At 57.9% G+C, this 21,106-nt stretch overlaps 1 protein-coding gene across 2 annotated transcripts; it reads right to left on the bottom strand.

Annotated features, from left to right (window-relative positions):
- Positions 1-2,172: 2,172 nt before the first annotated feature.
- On the bottom strand, positions 2,173-20,705 carry MLXIPL (MLX interacting protein like). Of its 2 annotated transcripts, none has more exons than XM_030300824.1 (17): positions 20,409-20,705; positions 16,596-16,702; positions 12,443-12,525; positions 12,199-12,288; positions 11,872-11,916; positions 11,224-11,425; positions 11,018-11,098; positions 7,309-7,478; positions 5,512-6,058; positions 5,217-5,284; positions 4,992-5,139; positions 4,712-4,827; positions 4,500-4,619; positions 4,208-4,335; positions 3,984-4,107; positions 3,280-3,409; positions 2,173-2,648 (listed from the first exon to the last, which is right to left on the bottom strand). In XM_030300824.1, the coding sequence occupies exons 1-17, from the start codon at positions 20,699-20,701 to the stop codon at positions 2,587-2,589; spliced, it is 2,514 nt and encodes an 837-aa protein (XP_030156684.1). In that variant the 5' UTR covers positions 20,702-20,705; the 3' UTR covers positions 2,173-2,586. The 2 variants fall into 2 exon arrangements, with proteins under 2 accessions (XP_030156684.1, XP_030156683.1); XM_030300823.1 differs by having other exon boundaries at positions 2,581-2,963.
- Positions 20,706-21,106: the final 401 nt, after the last annotated feature.

Raw genomic sequence — 21,106 nt, 5'->3', positions numbered from 1 at the left:
GAGTTCTGCTCCTTGAAGCTAAAGGGAGCTGTGAAACATTCAGAGGGAGGGGGCAGGGTGGCAGTTGGATATGTGCTTGAGTAGCTCCAGGGGCAGAGCAGGACAGATGGAGAATAGTGGGTCCTCGGCAGAGAGGGCAAAGGGAATGGTATTACCTAACGCTTGCCACCAAGTGAGAAGTGAGCCAGGAAGGAACTGGCCAGGAGGAAGAGCCTCCCACAGCAGGCACTGGGAAGGCACTGTCAGGCAGGTGGGAGAGCCTGGAGAGAATTCAAGAGTCACAGGGAAAAAGGGGTTCAAGAATGAGGTCCAGGGGCCCAGGGGTGGTGGGGGAGTATTGGGGGAAAAAGAGCACTGCAAAGTGGTTGTTGGATTTGGCAACAAGGGAGTCATGTGACCTCAGTGAGAGTGAGTCAGGGCAGGGGTGAGGCTGGGGTGGAAGCTGGCGGAAGGAGACCAAAGAGAGGGGGTGAGTGGGAGGGGAGGAGAGAGGGAGAGCAAGTGTAGATAACTTTCTCAAAGGAAAGTGGCATCTATTGGGGGGACACAGGGTCAGAAGGATGTCTTACAGGGATCTTCCTGGAAGGGTGTGACCGGTGAAAACAGAGCACACTGCTAGAATTTTACCTCTCAGCCACTTCAAACCTTTGTCTGTGGCAACAAATAGCACTCAATGCCTGGGTGCACCTGGTACCTGCTCAGTAAAGAGAGGTGGCTAGGGGCGCCTGGGTGGCTGAGTCGGACTGAGTGTCAGACTTTGGCTCAGGTCATGGTCTCACGGTTTGTGGGTTTGATCCCTGCATCGGGCTCTCTGCTGTCAGTGCGGGGCCTGCTTTGAATCCTCTGTCCCCATCTCTTTCTCAAAAATAAACACTAAAAAATAATTAGGGGCACCTAGGTGGCTCAGTCAGTTAAGCATCTGACTTCCGCTCTGGTCATGATTTTGCAGTCTGTGGGTTTAAGCCCCGTGTCAGGCTCTGTGCTGAGAGCTCAGAGCCTGGAGCCTGCTTCAGATTCTGTGTCTCCCTGTCTCTCTGTGCCCCTCCCCGACTCATACTCTGTCTCTCTCTGTCTCTCAAAAATGAATAAATGTTAAAAAAAATTTTTTTTAAAAGAGAGATGGCTAAAAGCAGAGACTAGGGTCAGACGGTGTGAGTGGGCATCTCACTAACCATATGATGTCGGGCTAGTTAACCTCTCTGTGCCTCAATTTTTCATCTGTAAAATGGGGGTGCTAATAGTAACTATTATGATAACTCTTACGTAGTGTTACATATGCCAGTCACTGCTGTAAGTGCTTTGTATATATTTACTTTGAGATCCTCACAGCTGGCCCATAGAGATAGGTGTTAATACGTAAGAAGTGAGTTAATATATATAAAATGCTTAAAATAGTTGGCACGTAGTAAATGCTAGAGGAGTGTGCAGTTAGTATTGTCATCGCTATTATGATTCCACATAAATGAGGGAAAGTCAAAGGCCACAGAAGACCGTTTGCTGTTTATATCCTGCAAGCATCTGCAGAAGTTGAGATGTGAGAAGACTCAGACTCCCCCGCCTTGAATCAGCTTCATGAGGAGAGGGATCTAGTGGTGAACAGAATCCCAGCACCAAGACCATCATCTAGGCCACCGCGGGCCCTCAGAAAGGATCTGTTAAATGGCTCCACAGAAGAATCAATGAAATATGGGGACCATTCACCCCAACTCCCCATCTAAAGTATCACTTCCTTCTAAGACACCCCAACCAAGTGTGTGTCTGCCCTCTACTTGCACATCACTACCCCCAGCGGCAACACATTCTCCTTCCGGATGGCTCCCTGTGATTTCCACTCATGGGCTCGGCTCTGCCCTCTTCCAACTTGGAAGGTGGTAAGCCTTTCTGAACCTTCTCCTGGCCATGGAGCGAGGATTTCCAGGATGAGTGTCTGTCATCTCTGACCTGGATGACAGCAACAGCCTAAAACTGGCCTCCTTGCTCCTGCCCTTGCCCCATGGTGGCCTCTTCCTGACTCCGCACCCAGAGAGATCCTGTGAAGACCTTATACCTGATCTTGTCAAACCTCTACTCCAAACCCTCCAGTGGCTTCCAGCTCAGAGGAAAAGCTAAGGTCCTTTGAAGGCCACCTCCCGTTGCCAATTGGCTCTGTCTATCCGTCCCAGTGAGACACACTGACAGTCCCCAACAGTTTTTGTTTTTATTGGTTGAAAATTCTTTACAAAATCCACACACACGCATCCACACGCACACAAGATGCCTGCCCTGGTCTGGCCACCTCCTGCCCTGCTCTCTCCTGGGATCAGACCTTCCTGGCCTCACCCAGGTTTGCCATCCTGCAGCACCCTACCCCCCACTGGGCTACCAGCGGAGGAGCAGAGAATGGGACGCTCCTTTTCTGTCTCTCTGATCAGAAACAGAGGCCTGTGCCCTATTTTGGGGGGGGGGGGTACAGGGAGAGATGGTGGGGAAACAGGATCATCCCCCTTCCTCCTACAAGCTCCCTGAGTTGTCAGCTTAGGCCCCAAGTATCACAGTTGCTAAGGCCTTAGGATCATCTTCTGGTTGAAGCTTCTCCATCCCCATTTTTCAGACTGGAAAGTGAAGGTCCCAAGAGAGAGTATGAATCCTCCAGGTCACGGTGTTAGTGTCTGGTGGGGCAGGGAATGGAACGCCGTTCTTCCTGGCTTCCAGGAGGTGGAAGAGATTTGGGCCCTGCTAGACCCTCAGGAAAAGGGACAGCCAGGGCAAGGGGCAGGAGGGGAGTGCCCAGAAGTTGTCCCTGGAGCCCAGGCCCAAGGAAAGCAGCCCCTGGGCAGCTGAGTAAGTGGCAGTGTCTGGCCAGCACTATAAAGGTTTGCCAAGGGTGCCCTCTGTGACTGCCCGTGTGGCTTGCTCAGGTATACAGCCTGGATCTGTGAGGATACTGGTAGATGTGCTCAGCTGGCGGAGAGAGTTCAAGACAGCTGGGGAAAGAGAGTGAGAGAGTGAGAGAGAGAGAGAGAGAGAGAGAAAGGGAAAGATACCTCCTGGGTCAGGCCCCTACCCTCGGATGTTGAGGACAAAGGGATAGCGGGGAGATACTAGGTGGCAAGACTGTCAGCCCCTCGTAGGACCTCTGTCTGCAGGTGTCCTGGTAGCCAGTGGACTCTCCAGGGTACATAGTGGGATGGCCCAAACTCTAGGCTATTTTGAAGTCGGGCTGGACCTACAGTCTGAGCAGGTGGAACCCTCTGCCCGGAGGCCTGGACATTCTGGTGGGCAGGCAGGTGGCTCACGTACTTGGCCGGAGAGCAGGCAGGGAGCAGTACTGGTCCAGCCAAGCCAGTGAGGTCTGACGGAGGCTCTGCAAGCTTGCTGTGGACACCATCCCATTGAAGGACTCGAACAGAGGCCGAATGAGGATGCTGAACTGGGCCCAGGTCAAGGATCAGGCCTGTTGTCCACCCAGTACCCTCACCCAGCTCACGTGTAGCTCTGACATCTGGGCCAAACAAGGGGAAGGGCCTGGCCACTGTGGCACCTTGAACCTCGAGGCCTCCCGCTATAGCTACCATCCAATTCTGCCCGGCTCCTCTATGCCCTTCCTCTAGCTGGACTATCCCCCCTCCCTGGGCTTCCTGCCCAGGCTCGGCCAAGAACTTGACCAGGTAAGGGAGTGAGAGATTCCATGTCTTCTTTAGGACCGACCCCACTCACATCACCCAGACTTTAGGCTCTTCCAAACTGCCCTCGGAACATTCTGTGGGCGGGGCTGTGTTCCTCTCACCCAGGGGCTCCTCCCTCGGTTGCCCTCTGCTCCCAGCTGATCACTGGACACTCCTGCTGGCCAAGATGCCAAGGGCCTGGAAAGAGGGAGCGGAACCGGGGCCCCTTCCCCTGGGAGCAGCTCTGGGACCCTGCCTGGCCTGTGGCGCTGAGCCTGCAGTCAGGCACAGCTTGGTCCGGCTGCGGCGCTCACCCTACCGCTGGCCAAGTAAGGATACCACCCAGAACTTCCAGTTGTGCAGTGTCCGGGTGCGGACATAGTCGTTGAACATGTCTCGCATCTGGTCGAAACGCTGGTGCGTGATGGGCACCCCGGTAGCAGGCAGCTGCTGCTGGCACAGGCTGGGGGGTACATGGGGCTGGTCAGGGCTTGGGAGTCCTGCCCCTTTCCCCCACGGCGCACGCGTGCGCACGCGCATGCGCACCCCCCGCCTACACCTACTTAATGGCAGCGTTGAGCTCCTCGATCTGGTCCCGTAGCTGCTGGGCCTCCTCCTGCATGGCCGCCCGCTCCTGCTGCAGCATGGCGATGTACTCGGCCGTCTTCTGCAGTGTGGTTGCTTTGCTCACCTGCAGGCATCCCCAGTGTGGCTCAGGTGCTGGAGGTGGGCCCACTCTGGGGCCCACTGAGGAGGAAACTGGGTGTCTGGGGGGCCCTGGGGTTTGGTCCTGGGAAGGGGGTCTACGAAGGAGCCCTGTGGTTCCGGGGCTGCCGGCCCGGGCTGGAGGCTCACCTTGAGGCTGGGCTGGGCGCTGAGTGTGCTCACCAGCCCGTGCAGGGTGTCAAACCCCAGCTTGATATTGAAGCGCCTCTTCTGCTCTGCAGAGATGTGTGTGATGCGCCGGTTCTCAGTCTTGGGGAGGCAGACAGGGGGGTGAGCCTAGGAAGGAGCATGGAAGGGCCTGGGGGTAGCAAACAGATCTTGGGGTGAGGGAATGGTGCCACCTTGTTGTTGTCTGGACGACCCCGGCTTAGGATGGGTTGAGGGGGAGAGACGCAGACACTCAGGGTCCCCGGGCCTGGAATGGAGTTGAGTTCCCCAGACAGCCTCCGCTCACCACCTGTGGTGGGGAAAGACAGACCCCCAGACAGACCGACACAGGGGAGAGGGGTCCCATTGCCCCTTCCTTCTCATCCTGGCCTCAGATGTGGGTCCCCCTTCTTCCTTCCCCTTTCTCCATCCCCTAGGGACCCCCCCTCCCGGATCCCTGCAAGCCCTCTTTACCGCTGTGTGCTGGGGGCGAGAGCCGCTCCGCTTTGGGGACAATCAGGGGCCTGGGAGGTGCCAGTGTGGTTGGGCCTGGAGGGGGCCGGGGTGGTGTGGGGGCCGGGGTCGGGGGTAGGAAGGGGCAGGGGAATTCAGGGGCTGTCTCCTGCAGGGGTGGAGAAGGGCAGAGAGTTGGGGTGAAGCCCTGGGCTCATCCTCACCTCCCAGTGCCCGCCATCTTACCGGGGACCCTGAGGGCCGGAGGAGGGTGCTGGATACGAGTGGTGGTTCCAGGGCTTGCTCAGGCTTGGCTGTGCACAGGCAGAACTGTGAGGGACACTGGGGCCAGCCCTAGCCCCGTCATCTCCCAAGACCCCATCCCTCCCCTCCAGATAGCTCACTCCCCTTTCGGGTTTGGGGCCCATGTCCCTAATTCCTCGCCACTTCCCCCACAGCTGAGCCCACCCCTTACCACTTCACCCTCTGCTCCCACAGGCTTCCCACTTCCCCTCTGAGGACAGTGCTCCTCCCATCTCACCTGCTGTGAGCAGCTGTGTGAGGCAGGGGTTGTTGCCCCCCGCTGGGGTAGTGGGGTTGGCGGTGGCAGGGGCCAAGGTTGGGGGGCTGGGCTTCTCCCCTCTAGGGGATGGGGCGGGGGGCTTGCCTCTGGACCTCATGCCTTGGGGCACTGTGAAGTGAGGCCCAAATTGGGGCTCCAGATACCCTGAGGGTAGAAGGTCTATGGGGAAGGGAGCAGGGGCAGGGCCTGGACCAGGCTGGGGGGTAGGTGGGAAGGCAGTGGGAGCCGGCAGTGGGGACACTCCTGGGGCAGGAGGGACAGTAGAGAAGGGGAATCTAGGAGAGAAGAGAGGCTCTTCCTGCAGCAAAGCAGGGGGAGGAGCCATGGGAGGGAAGGCGGGTGGGGGACAGGGCTCTAGACCAGGCCCCTTGGGAAGGGCAGGGTATTGGAAGAGGGGTGGGGGTGCTGGCGGGGGTGGGAGCTTGGGCTTGGGGTCTTCAGGAAGGAGGAAATCAGAGTTCAGGAAGGCACTGGAGTCCAGGGTGCCAGGGCAGCTGCTCCGAGCCTGGTTGGGGGACAGAGAGAGAGCAGGGGAGAAAGCTGGCCTTTGCAGCCACCCAGGCAGGCTCTTGCCCTGGCTGAGGTCTGGACTGGGCACTGGGAGAGAGAGGAGAAATGATCCCTGTTGTCCCCCCACCTACACACACCAAAGGAAATTGTAACCTAATGAGGGGAGGGAGTGGAACACACTTAGGCACACATTAGGTGTAAGAAAGAGCATCAATCTTCCTGCCCATCTTTTCATTCACCAAATAATGATTCCATCCTACCACCAATCCATTCGTTCTCCATTCCCCTATTTGGCCTCTCACCTGTGAGCTAACTCATCTATCTCTCCACCAACCTGTGAGGTATAAACCCATTCACCAATCCATCCAACCCATTCATCCACCAACCCATCCAGACATAATCCATCCACCTATCCACCATCTGTTCACTGACCAGCCACTTACCCAGCCACCACCCTATTCATCCACAAATCCATCCACCAGCACATGCATCCAACCAACCACTCGCTTACCCATGTAAGCATCCACCCCCATCTACAACCCGTGTATCCATTCACCAACACACCCATCCATCCACACATTCACTCATTCACTTAGTGGCTCAACCATTGGGCAACCATTGACCCTATGCTTCTTGAACTGTGGTAGGTATGGAAGATGCAGCGGTGAGCAAGGCCTAGCTCTTCCAGTAAGGAGCTCACGGTCTGGTTGAGGAGAGAGACCTCTCAGCAATGAACTACAATAGTGCCGGAACAGTCTGATGACAGAGGGACCTGGCAGCAGAGAGGCAACCACCGAATTGAGCCTGTGAGTTCCGTATCCAAAATGGCAGGTTCACTGTTTCCTAAATGCTCACACTGAGCTTTCTGTCTCCGCGTGCTCTCCTCCCATCTGGCTTGCCCCTTACTGGCCTCTTCTGGCCAAACCCAACACATTCACTAAGCCCAGAACCTCGCCTCCTCCAGGAAGCCTTCCCCAAGCACCCCAGTCCTTCGTGGTACCCTGCTCCATGCTCCCCTGCCCTCAGCCTCCCTCCCAGAACCACCTGGTCCATCTCTGTTTCACAACGGTTTCCTCCTCAGCTGAACTGCGCCCACTCAGAGGGCAGAGATGGGGTCTGTTTCCCCCCTCCAGTCCCTCTCAGTTGACCAAGCATAGGAATGAGCACCCAGGAAGTGCCCTGAATATCTCCTGGACATGGGCAGGTGAGCGAGGCACGGCTGAATGGCGTGGGGTGGGAGCTCACCTGCAGGCGGTTATTCCCTGAGAGGTGGGTCATGCCTGACGAGGCAGGGGGCACCTCTGAGCCCAGGATCGAACTGCCGAAGAAAGGGTCAGCCATGGTGCCAAAACTGGGGGGCTCCGGGAAGTGTGAGGGCGTGGGTGTCTGTGGGGGGCGGTAGCTGGTGAAGAAATCTGTAATTCAACATACAGGGTGGTGGCAGTTAAGGATAGGGCCAGGCGTGGCTGGAAGCAGTGGGAGGAGAGTGGGCCTCGTGCCCTGTCCCCAAGCTGGGCTGGCCTGGCTGGCGGTGAGGTGGGGGTAGGCGGGGGAGGGGGGGCTTCCACAGGAGATTGTGAAATTGAGAGAGTTTCTGTCTCACTCAGGGGAAGCAGCAACAGAGGTTCGGTTGGGATGGGCCTGCGTGGAGGACAGCAGAGGCCGTGTGGGGGCGTGAGCAGGACCCCCCGGGAAACAGCCCTCCCACCGAGCCCCACACTCCGCTCATGAGGCCCCCTACCCTGTCCCAGGCCTGGGCACTCCCCTCTTCTGCTCCTGTTACCAGCCCTGCTGGGGCCAGAGAAAGGGGAGGGGTAATAGAGAGTGCCCTGAAGGGACAGGGGTGGGGTGCAAAGGGGCAGAGGTCCTGGATAGGGAAGAGCCCCGGGGTGATAGGAGTTCAAGGGGTGAGATAGAGGTGAGAGGGGTCAGGAGGTCAGTGGGTCTGCGAAGTTGGCTTGTGGGAAGGTCAAGTGGGGCCTCAAAAGTAGAGCCCAGGAGTGGGGTGGAAGGGCTAAGGGGGTCATAGCAGGGGTCAGAGGGTGGGCTCAGAGCGGGGGCAGGAGTTGGGGGGGGGCACTGGAAAGCCTGGAAGAGCTGGCGGGAAGGGTCAGCCGGATTGTCTGAGGTGCGGGTTGTGTAAGCCCCAGGCTATTCTGGTTTTGGGAAGCAGCTGCCTGCGGCCTGACCACATCCCGGGCCTGGGCGCCGCCCGCCCACCCGCTCCCTTCCGGGCACCTTTCTCTGACCCTGACCAGTCTTTGGCCTGCAGCAGCTCCCAAGACCTCCTGGTCTTGTCCCACCCAGCTCCGCTGGCCTTGGATGGGCCCTGGCTCCCCAGGCAGGGGAGCTGGTCAGGCCTCCTCCCAAGAGAAGGAGACTCAGGAGTGGGACAGATAAGACCATGCCAAATCTGGAGCCTGCTGTGTGTTGAACTTGTATGTGCATCTTTTTTTTTTTATCTTTTCCTTCTTTTTTTTAAAGTTTTTAAAACTTATTTTGAGAGAGACAAAGATAGCATGAGTGGGGGAGGGGCAGAGAGAGAGGGTGAGAGAGAGAATCCCAAGCAGGCTCTGTGCTGCCAGTACAGAGCCCGACGCAGGGCTCGAACTCACGAAACCGCGAGATCATGACCCGACCCGAAACCAAGAGTCGGACGCTTAACCGACTGAGCCACCCAGGTGCCCCTAAACTTGTCTGCACGTCTTACGTGACTCTGGTGCCCACCTGTCACTGGAAGGTGGCTCTACGTGTAGCATCTGTCTGTCTCCCTGTGTGTGCGTGTAGCTCTGTCTGAGCCTGTGTGCCTGCCTTGATGTGAGGTGCTCGGCATGTGCATGTCTGCTCTGTGCCTGGTGTGTGTGTGTGTCTTTCCTTGGCCACCTGATCAGAAAGGATCTTTTTGTCCTACTGTCTCCGTTTAACCAAGGGACTGAGTGGCAGAGAATGAGTGGTCACCGATCCTCTATCCCCCAGCCCCCACGGACTGTGGGCCTCACCACTAGGCCCCCTGAGGCCCGGGCTCTAGAACTAGCCACATACTGGGCCTGCTTCCTGCTCACTGCTGCTGCCTGCCCACCGGTGCTCAGAAGGGTTCATGCAGTAAGGAGCCCAGCTCGCCACTGAGTCACCACCAACCCCCAGCCATAGTTTACCCTCAGTTGCCCCTCTCCGCTTCCTAGCCCTGGCCAGCCACCCACGGAGCCCTAGTCTCCCCCATCCCAAGCTTCTACCCCCACCATCGATGTGCATCCCCTCCCTGAGACCCTCTCCTGCTCCAAGCCCCCTCCCCTTCCTTGAGCACTCCTCACCAAGCCCCCTCCCTCCATAGAGTTCCGGCCTCTTCACTGGGATTCCTCTCAAGCGAGGAGCTCTTGGGGGACAATCAAAGCACCAGCCCCGGTGTCCCTGGTGGTCCCTACCCTCCCTGTAATGGAGCACGAGAGGGGGCCACACTAACCACCTCCTCTGCATGACCCACACCCCCTATCGTAGGTTGCCCATGCTCACCCCTACCCAGGCAGCCACCCTGGGTTGAGAGAAGCGGCTTCTCAGCCCCAGTTTTGGCCCTGGAGCCCGGGGTCCAGGAAGTTTCCTACCTGTGGCAGGGGTGCGTGTGCCCAGACAGGACCGCTGCCCTCCCAGGCTGGTCTGCTCTCAGGGCACTGCCATCAACACTTCTGCCCCCACAGCCCCCACCCTGTCCAGGGCTGAGGCAGGGGTGGGGGTGGTTCCTCATTCCCTAGTTCCCTCCCCACCTCTTGACTGACAGGCCCAGGACCCTGTGAAAAAGGAGTGGAGGGGTCATTGCCACTAAACCTGTATCCCAGAACCCCCCTTTCTCGCCCTGGAGCCTTGGCTAAGGCAAGCCAAGTCTCTATGGCTACCTGACCCCTAGCATGACTCCAGAATCCCCTAAATGTTTGATTATCAGGGACAGTCTCCAAGATCTATAGCTAAGTAAAAGAAATGATGTAGGAAGAGTGTGTTGTGAAAACAAAAAGACATTTGTCCATAGCTGCTATACAGACATGGGTATCTCTGGGAGGACACAAAAACCAGTGACCCAGTGGCCCTGGGGTCAGGAGAGGGAGGCACAGAAACATGTTACTTAAAAAGTGCTTGGGGTGCCTGGGTGGCTCACTCAGTTAAGCGTCTGACTTCTGCTCAGGTCATGGTCTCGCAGTTCATGGGTTCGAGCCCCACATCGGGCTCACTGTTGACAGCACAGAGCCCGCTTCAGATCTTCTCTCTCCCTCTCTCTCTGCCCCTTCTTCATGTGCTCATTTCTCTCTCTCTCTCAAAAATAAGTAAACATTAAAAAAAAATTGTTAAGTGCTTTACAAGATACAATTCCTGGGATTTTCTTTTTCTTTTCCTTTTTTTTTTAAGTTGATTTATTTTGAGAGAGAAAGAGAGTACAAGCAGGGTAGAGGCAGAGAGAGAGGGAGAGAGAGAATCCCAAGCAGATTCTGAACTGTCAGTACAGAGCCTGATGAGGGGCTTGAACCCACAAACCACAGGATCATGACCTGAGCCGAAACCAGAAGTCAATGCTCAACCGACTGAGCCACCAAGGTGCCCCAATAAATAGTTTTTAAAGGGAATTAAATAAATAATAAACAGACCCAAACAAATGAAAGTCCCTTTCTCTCCTGAGAGTCCCAGCATCCATTGCTTCCTGGGAGCCCAAAGAGCCCAGAGCCTGAAGCTTCAATGCCCCTGAGCCTTGACCCCTGCTCAGTATCCAGTCTGGCCCTGCTCTCACCTGAGGCCAAGTCATTTGCATCCCAAGTCCTGACAAAGGGAGACCAGGAAGATCCCTCAGAAATCACTCAGATCATCCACCCTCCCACAGGGGCCTGAGGTCTGGTGGTCATGCTGGGACTTTCCTCACACTGACCCAGCCACGGGCCCCGCCTCCCCCTGCCCCCAGGACAGGGCGCTGCTTCACCTGAGATCTCCATGAAGTCATCCAGGCTGGGCTGCAGGGGTGTCAGGTCCGGCTGGATCATGTCAGCATTGCCCACGTAAGCTGGAGGGGGCAGTGGTGACGTCAGGAGCGGCAGGCCGGGTGGACTGGGGGCCACCCACCCCTGGCCATCCTCCCTTGGCTGCCCGGATTTTCACAGGCCTCCCTTTGCAGGTGCAGGCCCTTACCGTCCTCAGGGCGCAGCTGCAGGGGCGTGGAGCTGGGCTGAGTCATGGTGAAGAGCGTGTCGGAGATGTCGGACAAAAAGCAGTCCAGGTCCAGAAGCTGCCGCCCGCCAGGCTCCTCCTCTGGGCCCCTGAGCAGCACGGGCACCACGCTGGAGAAGAGCTGCTCGCACCATCGCTCCGGTGGTTGCCAACCCCCTTCCGCCTAGGGAGACAGAACCTTCAGCAGCCACGAGAGAGGGACACCGGGGTCTCCCGCTGCCCTTGGCCCTTTCATATGGCCCCCGCCTGGGGGATGAAGTGGTCAGTACATGGCCCTCCTCACCTCTCTCTCTGGAGGATCCAGTTTGCCTACTGGAAGGCTTATGGTCACCCCATTGGCTTTTAACAACTGTCCCCACGAGCTAGACCTGGATGGCCTGCTGAACAGATAAGGGGCCTCTTCCTGTCGCCTATACTTTTTCTGCCTGGAACCTCAGTTCTTAGGGACTTCCGTTCCCCGATGCCTCCCACCACTTCGCTCAAGGACTTGCCACCCCTCAGGAGAAGGGCTCAATCAACCAGAGGACGGCGGCCACTCCCACTGCCCCCATCGGGTCCCGGCCTCATCTCCTAGAAGCTGTCAATTCTCTGGGTCCAGGGAGCACCCACCTGCTTTGGGGTCAGGAGATCCCCTTCCCTGCTGCACTTACGGAGCTGCAGGAACACACAGAGGTGGACAATGGATCCCTTGTCCCTCTTCCATCACTTCCCGCCAAGGCCTCCCCTACCCACAAGCTCCCCCAGATGAGAGGGATGCCGATTTCCCCTCTGGAGCTCCTCCGCGCTGGGAGGTAAGGAGGCTGCGAGGGGACCCTCGGCCACACGGTGGCGCTGTCAGCCTGGGTCTTAATGGGAGGCAGGGTCGAGGGGCGTCTCGCCCCGGGCTCTTTCAAGAGAGGCAGTGGTCAGCAACCCCCCCGGGGCCCCCCCACTGACCCGCTTCTTGTAGTAGATGCGCCACTTGTGGTACTCGCGCATCACCACCTCGATGCGCCGCTTCCAGTAATTGCCCTCTAGGACCACGGCCTGGAGAGGGCCCGGGAGGGGGCTCAGTGAGACGGGCAGCACGGACCCCACCCCTCACCGGATCCCCATCGGGGCCAGCCCCTCCTGCCCGGCACTAGGAGGCACCGGGCTTGGTAGGGAAGCAGGCAGGCGGGAGGTCCTGCGTCTCAGCTACCTCTGGTTTTCGGTGCTCATCAGCCTCAGGCCCCTGCAGGGGGGTCACGAAGCCACACACGGGGCTCTTCCTCCGCTCCACATCTGAGAGAAGGGGGCCAGGTCAGGAGGGTACCCAGCTCCATCACTTCCCACTCCAAGGGGACTGGGACTCAAGTGCCACGCTAGGAAATCCTGCTTAGACTAAGTACCACCTCCTCCAGAAGTCTTTCTGCCTGCTCCAGCCCTCCCAGAGCTCCCTCTTCTATGGGACCCCGTGAAAGGAACCTCCCACACCTCCTCTGCCCCCCTTGGCAGCCCAGCAGGTGTGCAGGCAATGGTTGCTGAATGGGATTGTGTGATCACAGGAAATGAGCTGCTCCAACATCAGACCCTGAGACCAGCAGGCCAGGGCCTGGAGCCCTTGGTCCCCTGCCTCAGGCACTGCCCAAGCTGATGCCAGATAACCACCCCTTGTCCCTTCAGGCCACCTAGCTGAGCCCTTTTGCCACCTCCTCCACTCCCTTCCCTATCTCCAATCCTGGTCTCTCCCCAGGTTCCTCCTTTTGGGCCCATAAACACATTCCAAGCTCCCCTTTTCCTGCCAAACTTTCCCTTCCTTTGCTTCCCCAACAAGCTAATCTTCTTCCCTTTCACCCCTTTGTTTTGCTCCTTGTTCTGGAAGGTTTGCCACCACTACCTGCACTCCATGCCTCCTGGTCTCCTCTTCACTTCCTGTAACTCAGTACCTGCCCCCAGTGCTCTGTCAAGGCCCTTGTCTGCCCCACCTCCCTCCACCCCCCAAGGCCCATCCCTCTGGGCCTCAGCTGTGGAGCACCCCCTCCTCCCTCGACAAGGGAACCTTCCCTTGGTTCTCCTGTTTCCCTGACCATTTTCACTGGTCCTTCTTTGAGGCCCGCCCCCCAACCTCTCTCATCCTGCCTCTTTCCAGGCTTATTTTCCAGCTGCCCACAGAATCTCCATCAGGATGTACCAAATTAAAATTAAAAAAAAAAAAAAAAAAAAAAAAAGGATGTCCCAAAACTTGAAACATCCCTCCCAAGCCTGTGCCTCTGGGCGGCCACTGCTGCCTCCCAGTCACAGAAACTCCCCACTGGCTCCAGCATTCCTATCTAAGTCACTCCGGAGGATGTGTGGCATTTCTTCCACTGTCCCCTCCCCTCCATATTCAATGCCACCCTGGCCTGATGTCATTTCTCACCCGGACCTCCCTGACTCCAGCCTCACCCTCTCCAGCCCATCTTCCTGTCATGGCCTGGAAGTGCAGAAACCCTCCATGGTTCCCTAGACCTCCAGGATAAAGTCCACACCTCTTACCTTGGCTTCCAAACCCTCCATGACTGGCCTGTCAGCTTCATCCCCCTTTTCACCTCCTTCATAGGCCCCACCTTGAAGCCAAACAGCTTTTCCCCACCACAGCTCACCTTCCGGTGTTATTCTACACCGCCCTTCCCTTCCCTCCTCTGCCTCACCCACACCTGCCCACCCATCAGGATTGCCCAGGGCCACCCCTCTTCCAGGAAGCTTCCCTCCTCTGAAACCCCATGGTCTTATCTGCCTCACTCTCCACTTGGCCTTGGCCATTTCTCTGCATGCTGGCCTCCCTGCCGGGAGTAAAAGCAGGAGCTGTTGCCCTTTAGACTGAAATTCCTGAATCTGGAGCAGAGCTTGGCACACAGTAGGGCTTCCAAACCTTGGGCTCCCCAAGCAGTGACTTTTTCCACCTTAGCCCTCAGCAGACTTCCTCTCAGACAATTGACAGACAAGGGGGACCACCCGAACGTGACACTTATTGGGACCTTCAGCATCATTTACAAAGTTCTGTCCTAAAGGACATTCTCCCAAGTGATCCCCATGAGAATGGGAGAGGGAGTTTGTCCTGGTACCCGAGCGTGGCTGGGAAGACAAAGGGATGGGCCCTCGGGTGTAGGGACTCCCTGGGGTTAGAGCAAGGAGGGTCTCAGAGAGTGGCTGTCCTGGCTTCCCAGATGAGGAGATGGGCACTAGGAAAGAATAAGTTTGTCCAGGGTCCCCAGAGGGTCAGGTCTGAGCAGGCCTGGCTGGGCTTTTCCTCCCCCACCTTGGGGACCCTGTGCTCCAGACAGAAGGGCAGTGACCATGTGGCTCCTGGATCTGGGGTAGGCTTTATTCAACACCAATAAGTTCACCCATTCAGGCAACCACCTGGCCCCTTGCACCTAAGCTGTGACAGATACTGGGACAAGGAATCGGTGGATAAATCGGGGCGCTCAAGCTTAGTTGGAGAGATAAGGAAAGCACACACAGAACACAAGCTAAAGCAAGGTGGGGAGCCTGCCATGAGAGGTGCACAGCGCCCTGGGTGCTCAGAGGACACCAGGATTTGGGGGTGTGAGAAAGGAGGGGATCTTGGAGGCCAGGAGCCTGCAGAGAGGTGGCAGGTTCGAGGGGATGAGCCAGGCAGTCGTCTAGCTGGCCCCACCCCTCTCCCTTTCCTGAAGCCCACCTTCAAACCCTCAGTGCTCAGAAGGCGCGTGCTGACATTTGTTACATGCCTGCCGCGTGCTGTTACTATCATCACAAAAATATCATCACCTTCGGGGAGCCCTTGTGTGTGTCAGGCCCTGTGCTGAGATATGAATGATCTCCCTGAAGACTCACAGCAAACCTCAGAGCGGGACCTACTGTTATTCCCACTCTGCAGATGAGTGAGCTCCAGCTAAGGAGGCTACGGACTCTCCCAAGGTCACACAGCTGGGGTATCCTAGAACTTGTCTCAACCCGCCTCTGTCTGACACAGAACGTGGGGTGCTTCCAGCAACTCGTGCAATAGCTGGAGACCAGGGTCTGCCTGTCTGGGTGAGGGCCCTGGGTGGCATCGAAATGTCTTCTGCAGAGAGAAGGATCTTCATCCCATCCAGCTTCGTGGGGAAGGGTGGAGAGCGCAGAGGTGTGTGGAGGGGTGGGCAGTGACTCCCTCTGGCCTATCAGCTTCCTGGTCTGAGTAGGGCCCATCCTGTGTGTTGTCAGGTGAGGACTGGAAGCCAGTCTGCTCGGAGCAGTAGAAGGAGCACTGGGTTCAGAGTAGGCGAGCCCTGGACTTCCAGCTAATCACAGTTCTGCTTCTTTTATGCTCCATGACCCTGAACAGGTTACTGGCCTTCTGGGCCTTACTTGCTCATCCATAAAATGGGAGTGATAATATCTATCTTCCAAGGTTGCTAGGAAGCCTCAAGTAAGATGATTTAGGGAGCACTGGGCACATAGATAAATAGAAACCAGAAAACCCTCCCTCTCTCTGCTTGGATGGAATCCAATGGAGTCAGGACAGAGAATACTGAGTATGGTCCCTCCTGGGCTGTGTGTTCCCAGCTCAGGGAAGCCTTTGATCGAGTGGGACTTGGTTGACCTGGACAAGGTCCCAACCCAGGGCCGACTGGTCTGAGGCCGCTCAGCCTCTGCTGTTGGGCCGTGGTGGGTGGGTGGGTCTCATATCCCCAAATGAATGACCGTGACCTCCTCAAGGGCATCTCAGATTCAGCCATCATTTATTTAGCATCAGTTCTGTGCCAGGCCCATTCATACTTGTTATCACCATGCCAACCAGGAAAAGTAGGACTATTGGTCTTATTTTATAGATAAGGAAACAGATTCAGAGAGGTTAGTCACACGGCCTGCAGTCACACAGCCGGCAAGGGCAGAGACTGGGGAGGAAAGCAGCTCTGGGTAACTCCCAAGTCCGAAGCCCCCCTCCACTGTACCACATGGCCTCTCTGGTCCCTTGTCCCCAGTCTCCATGGGGGCACCTGATGGGGGTTCAGTGAGGACTTTAGTGAAAGGCTGGTGGAGACCCAGGCAGGATCCTTAGCTTCCCCATTGGCAATGTGATGCCATTGGCCTAGCCAGCATCTAGCACCTCTTTCCACCCTGGCATCTGGAGCACTGACTATGCTGACGGAATGCAGAAAGGGTCTTGAACTGCCCTCCAAATCTCTGCCCACCTTAGGATTCCAAGGGGTGACCCCCGCTGTGCCTAGCATCCCAGGGCAGAGTACCCTTTGGGACATGTTCCCCGAGACTCTGGGGGTCAGATGCTGGTGCTGGCCCTAAGGGGGTTTCCTGGGCACCTCCCACATGCAGTCCCCCTGCTGGCGAGGCCCATGGTGCCCACTCACACTGGATATACCAGGCCCTCCAGATGGCGTTGTTGAGACGGATCTTGTCCCGGCAAAGCAGCTTGAGGCCTTTGAAGTTCTTCCACTTGGGAGACACCAGCTTGCCACTGTCAGAGGGAGAGGGCTGGGTCAGGCGGTTGGACAAGGGGCAGCTCAGGGAGGCCTCCTGCAGGGCTGGCTCCCCACTCTTCCCATGCGCTGGTTACTCATCCATGCTGGGCAAGCTGAGGACTCCCCTGCAACCCCACAAATCCTGCCCCTCACTCTGCCTGAAATCCCTACCCTGAGAGTCAGGCCTTTAAAAAACCCTCCCAGGTCCCTGCTCCAGGCTGAGCTGCTCGTTAACCTACCACCAGAACTAAAACCAGGCTGAAACCTGTTTGTCAGCTCCTTCCTCAGGACAATAATACCATGGCCTCATGGGCATCCTTTTCTTAGGCTGGCTAGGGAGGGTTCTCAGAGCCATTTCTTACAGAGGGAAACTGAGTGCCTGGGAGGGAAAGGGACATGCCTAAGGTCACATAGTGGAGACTGATTCAGGCCCTGTGGCCTTTTCTCCACCAGTTTCACTGGCCCTCTTCGGCCTCCTCCGGGGATGGGTAAGGTGTGCCTGGGTGAGGAGAGAATCTCTTCACTACCAGTGGCTTCCAAGCAGCCAGCCGTTGCCTTTTCCCGGCCCTTCTGGCGTCTGCCCACTCCAGAATCCCAGGATGGCAATCTGGACTGAGCTGGATGGGGTGCACCCCTTCTTAGGGGCGTGTGCAAAACAACAGCCATCAGGCCCCAAAGGAAGGCAGCTGGGATGGTGGAGTGGTGGGCAGTGGGGAGGCAGCACCCTTACCCCAGCCCTCACCCTGACCCTAATCCTAGCAGTCAATGAAATCCACTCTCGCAATGACTCTCCAGGTCAAGATGTGCTAGGCACAGGCCAGTCTGCTACCGCTAAGGATCTGACCTAGGAGGTCAAGATGCTCAGAGTCTAGACCCCCACTGATCCCTCCCTCCTCCCTCCCTCCTCGTGGTCCACAAGCCAGGGCTGTATACGAGTCCCCTCTGGCCCATCTCCTCCAACCCTTGCTCACATGGAAGGCTGAGGCCTGGGGGACACCAGGCCTGCCTTCTCCCAAGGCTTCTCTCTCATCGTGGGGGTGATGGGTGGGTGGGTGGCAATCTGACTCCTACAGCCCCTGAAGCGCATGGGTCACCAGGTCTCTTCTCCTCTCTGGTCTCCAAGCTCCTGTGTTTGTTTTGGGGTATGGAGTGGGAAGAGCTGCCACCCCAGGGTACCACAGGCCTCATTACCCAAATAGAGTACATAGCCCATGCCTGCTGGCTGGCCCTCTCCCTCCTAAGTTAGATAAACACCATCTGTCTCGAAGGGAGACTTGGGTGGGGTGCACTGATACCTCCTGGGCCAGCTTCTTTGGCACCTGGGGGGACTCCTGAGTTTGTTGCTTCTGCCTGTATCCCAGCAACCTCCCCACCCACTCTGATCACTCAGTGTCCCACGCCCAGCCTGCCTCCCCTCCCTCCCTGTCCTTGCCGAGGTTCTGGGGTTTGTGGCCAGGAAGGGCTCAGGGAGATGAGACAGTGACAACATACAAGCCCAGAAGGAAAGGATTTGGTCTGTGCTGGGCTTGTTGGCTGGGAGGGGAGGAGAGGGGCTCAGCCCAGAGGAAAAAGCCCATGACCAGGGCTCAAAGGCTTCTTCTGACCAATAGAAAATCTGGGAATCTCAGGGATTGGTGGGAGAAAACCTAGAACTCTTAGTTCAGCACCGCTCCCCCTTCATGAGTCCAAGCTCCCTTATAGGAACTCCCTGAGAGTCTCTCTGACAGGGTCCTGCCTCGGGTCTACATGCCCGGGGCCATTCTTTCCACAGCTAGCCAGCTCTGGCCACAAACAAGTGTTTTCTTGGAACTTCCAGACCCTGTCTCCCTGGGGCTTCCACCCACAGAACCACGGAATATGCACCTCCTCCTAGGAGAGAAGTCCTCCCTCTGCCCACAATGCCCTGCTGAGGATGAAAGCTGGCCAGGCACCCACAGGCTGTCCTCTGGGCCAAGCACCTGGGGACCCCTTGCCTTGCTGTCCCTTGCCATCCAGTCACTCTCTCGGGGCATCCTGGCTTCTCTAATCCACTCCTCTCCGGGGGACCCCTATAATTAGGGGTATTCAAGGGCTAAAACACTGTCCCAGTTTGAGCCTCAGATTTTTTTCTCTACCAAACAGGGGAAGCCAAAGGCTCCTGTAGTACTGAGTCACCTCCATCCATGGCTCTTAGGCCCCCACAGAGACCAAATATGCTGGGTATTTAGGGGAAAAGAACAGCCCTCTCCTCCCCAGCTGCCCTGGGTCACATCAGATTCTAGTCCAGCCTCTTAGTGGGAGCAGTTTTTGGAGTGTGCTCTGCTCCTGACCTTGCCCCCTCCCCTGAACCTCCTTTTTTGGTCACCCATGGTCTGTGGGGTGTAGTATGAAGGAGGAAGCTGAAGTTGGGAGCAGGTGAGAAACGTGGGGGCCGGGGGGGGGGGGCTGGGAGAACCTGGGGGGTGCCCACATCCGGTGTACCAGGACCTTAGATGCTCTGTCCCAGTCTGTCCCGTGATGTCCCAGGAGGCGGGGGAAGGGAAGAAAGGGACGGGAATTTGAACTTTCCACATCGGTCCGGCGCCCTGGACGATCAGGTTGCAACATGACCTGGGCCCGGGGCCAGAGCATATGGGCCAAGGTTACACCGCCTGCAGCCAATGGGGTCGTGGCTGGGCTGCCGCGATTGGGAGTGGGCAACACCCCCGCAATCCCCACCCCAGCTCCGGCTCCAGATCAGAGAGCCTCAAGGGCCGTTCTGTATCCCGCCGTTCTCAGAAGGGGAGGAGGCGCCTCTGAGGAAGAGGAATATTTGCACAGAGAAAAGATCAAGGCTGGCCGATCCCCCTTTCACCTCTACAGTTTTCGGTTGATAATTTATCCTGGCCCCTCAGCTCCTGGGAACTTTGCTCCAGGGCACCGGGCCAGACCCCGGGTTCGCGCCCTCTCCTGGGACGCAGGCAGGCGTGGAAGCCCGGGCCAGGCGCGGTCCGCAAGCTCCGCGACGCGCTTAGCAGGGGTCCCAGGCAGCGTTAGGCGCTCAACCCGGGTAGGGGAACCCAGGCCTCCCGGGGAACCAGCAGCACCCCCTGCCGGGCGCCCGCTGGGAAACTCTGCCAGCTGGGCCCCCTGGGCCCGCCGGAGCACCCTTCTCCCGCCACCCTCGAGCTAACAGGTCAAGAACAGGTGTCCCGGCAATTGGGAAGTACAGGGTGGACAAGAGACTGGGTTTCAAAAGACGTTGGCTATGAATCGGGACAATCATGGGCGTGAGGAGTTTCGCCAGGGTGCAGGAATGGAGTGTGTCTGGGCCCGGGTACTGGGGAGGGAGCGGAGGGCCGAGGTGGTCTGGTGGAGTGGCCCCCAGAGTGGAGGGTGGGAATGGCTTAGGGTCCTGGGAGCTCGAGGGATGCCCTGGAATTTCTTTGGGGGCAGAAGAGTCAGGACGGGGAGAGGGGCCTTGGTGGGTCGAGGTGGAGGTCGAGGTGGAGGACAGGAGGTCCGCACCCTGGGGAGGGAGTGAAAGTGGTGAGCCATGGGAATCTGGAGGCAGGGCCGGGGCCAGAGGACGCTCGGGGTTGGGGGAGAAGGGTGTCCAGGATGTGGTCGGACTCTCCGAGAGCATCCAGGGACCAAAGTTTGGGGCCGGGTGGGTGTCCGGGGCCCCAGCGCGTGGTGCCGCCACGGAGGGCCGAGGCTGCCGGGCCCCGGAGCCGCCCTCACCTGTAGGCCAGGCTCATGCACTCGAAGAGGCGGGTGAGTGTGGGGTCGATGCTGCGCGGCCCGAAGTCGGCGGGCCCCATGGGCCCCTCCTGGTCGCGCCGCCGGGTCAGCGAGTCGCTGTGCGGCGACGACACCATGAAGTGACCGCTGTGGATGACCTGCGAGCGGAGCAGCCCGCCCGCGCTGCGCCGGTTACTCGGGTCCTCCGAATCTGTGTCTGAGTCCGAGTCTTGGCTGGGGACGACCCGCGGGCAGGACAAGCCGGCGGCCAGACCCGCCAACGCCCGGGCCATGGCTTTCGTCGCCGCCGCCTCACCCGGGCTCCGTGGAGCAGCTGGCGCGGCCAGTGTGGCCAGATTGGCCTCATTAACATAACCCCGCCCCTCCGCAGCCATAGGTCGTTCCAGGGGGGCGGGGCCTTGGGGACAGCGCGCGGGAGCAGGCGGGACTGGGTTTAAATTAGCATAATCAATATGCACGCTAAAAATAAATAAATTAGCATGATCAATATGCTAAGCAAGAGCGCGGGCGGAGCTACTGCGGGTCTGGAGTTTGGAAGAGGAAGAGGTCCCTGTTTCCCCTCCTGCCCCTCCTTATGCGGTTCCCCTATGTCACCCAAAAGGGGTCTCAAGAAGAGTTGACGAGTAGAGCACCAGGTTGGCTCAATCGGTTGAACAACCTATTCTTGATCTCCGCTC

This window comes from Lynx canadensis, chromosome E3 (genome assembly GCF_007474595.2).
Source record: "Lynx canadensis isolate LIC74 chromosome E3, mLynCan4.pri.v2, whole genome shotgun sequence".
Lineage (NCBI taxonomy): Eukaryota > Metazoa > Chordata > Mammalia > Carnivora > Felidae > Lynx > Lynx canadensis.
This window is presented reverse-complemented; position numbering and strand designations above follow the sequence as displayed.

Excerpts from the sequence above, each read along its gene's own strand:
- MLXIPL (XM_030300823.1), bottom strand. The coding sequence starts at position 20,701 with ATGGCCCGGGCGTTGGCGGGTCTGGCCGCCGGCTTGTCCTGCCCGCGG. Across the intron at positions 12,526-16,595 it reads GAGGGCCTGGTATATCCAGT|ATGTGGAGCGGAGGAAGAGC; the intron begins GTGAGTGGGCAC and ends CCCTTCTCTCAG. Across the intron at positions 11,099-11,223 it reads GCAGCTGCGCCCTGAGGACG|CTTACGTGGGCAATGCTGAC; the intron begins GTAAGGGCCTGC and ends TGCCCCCTCCAG.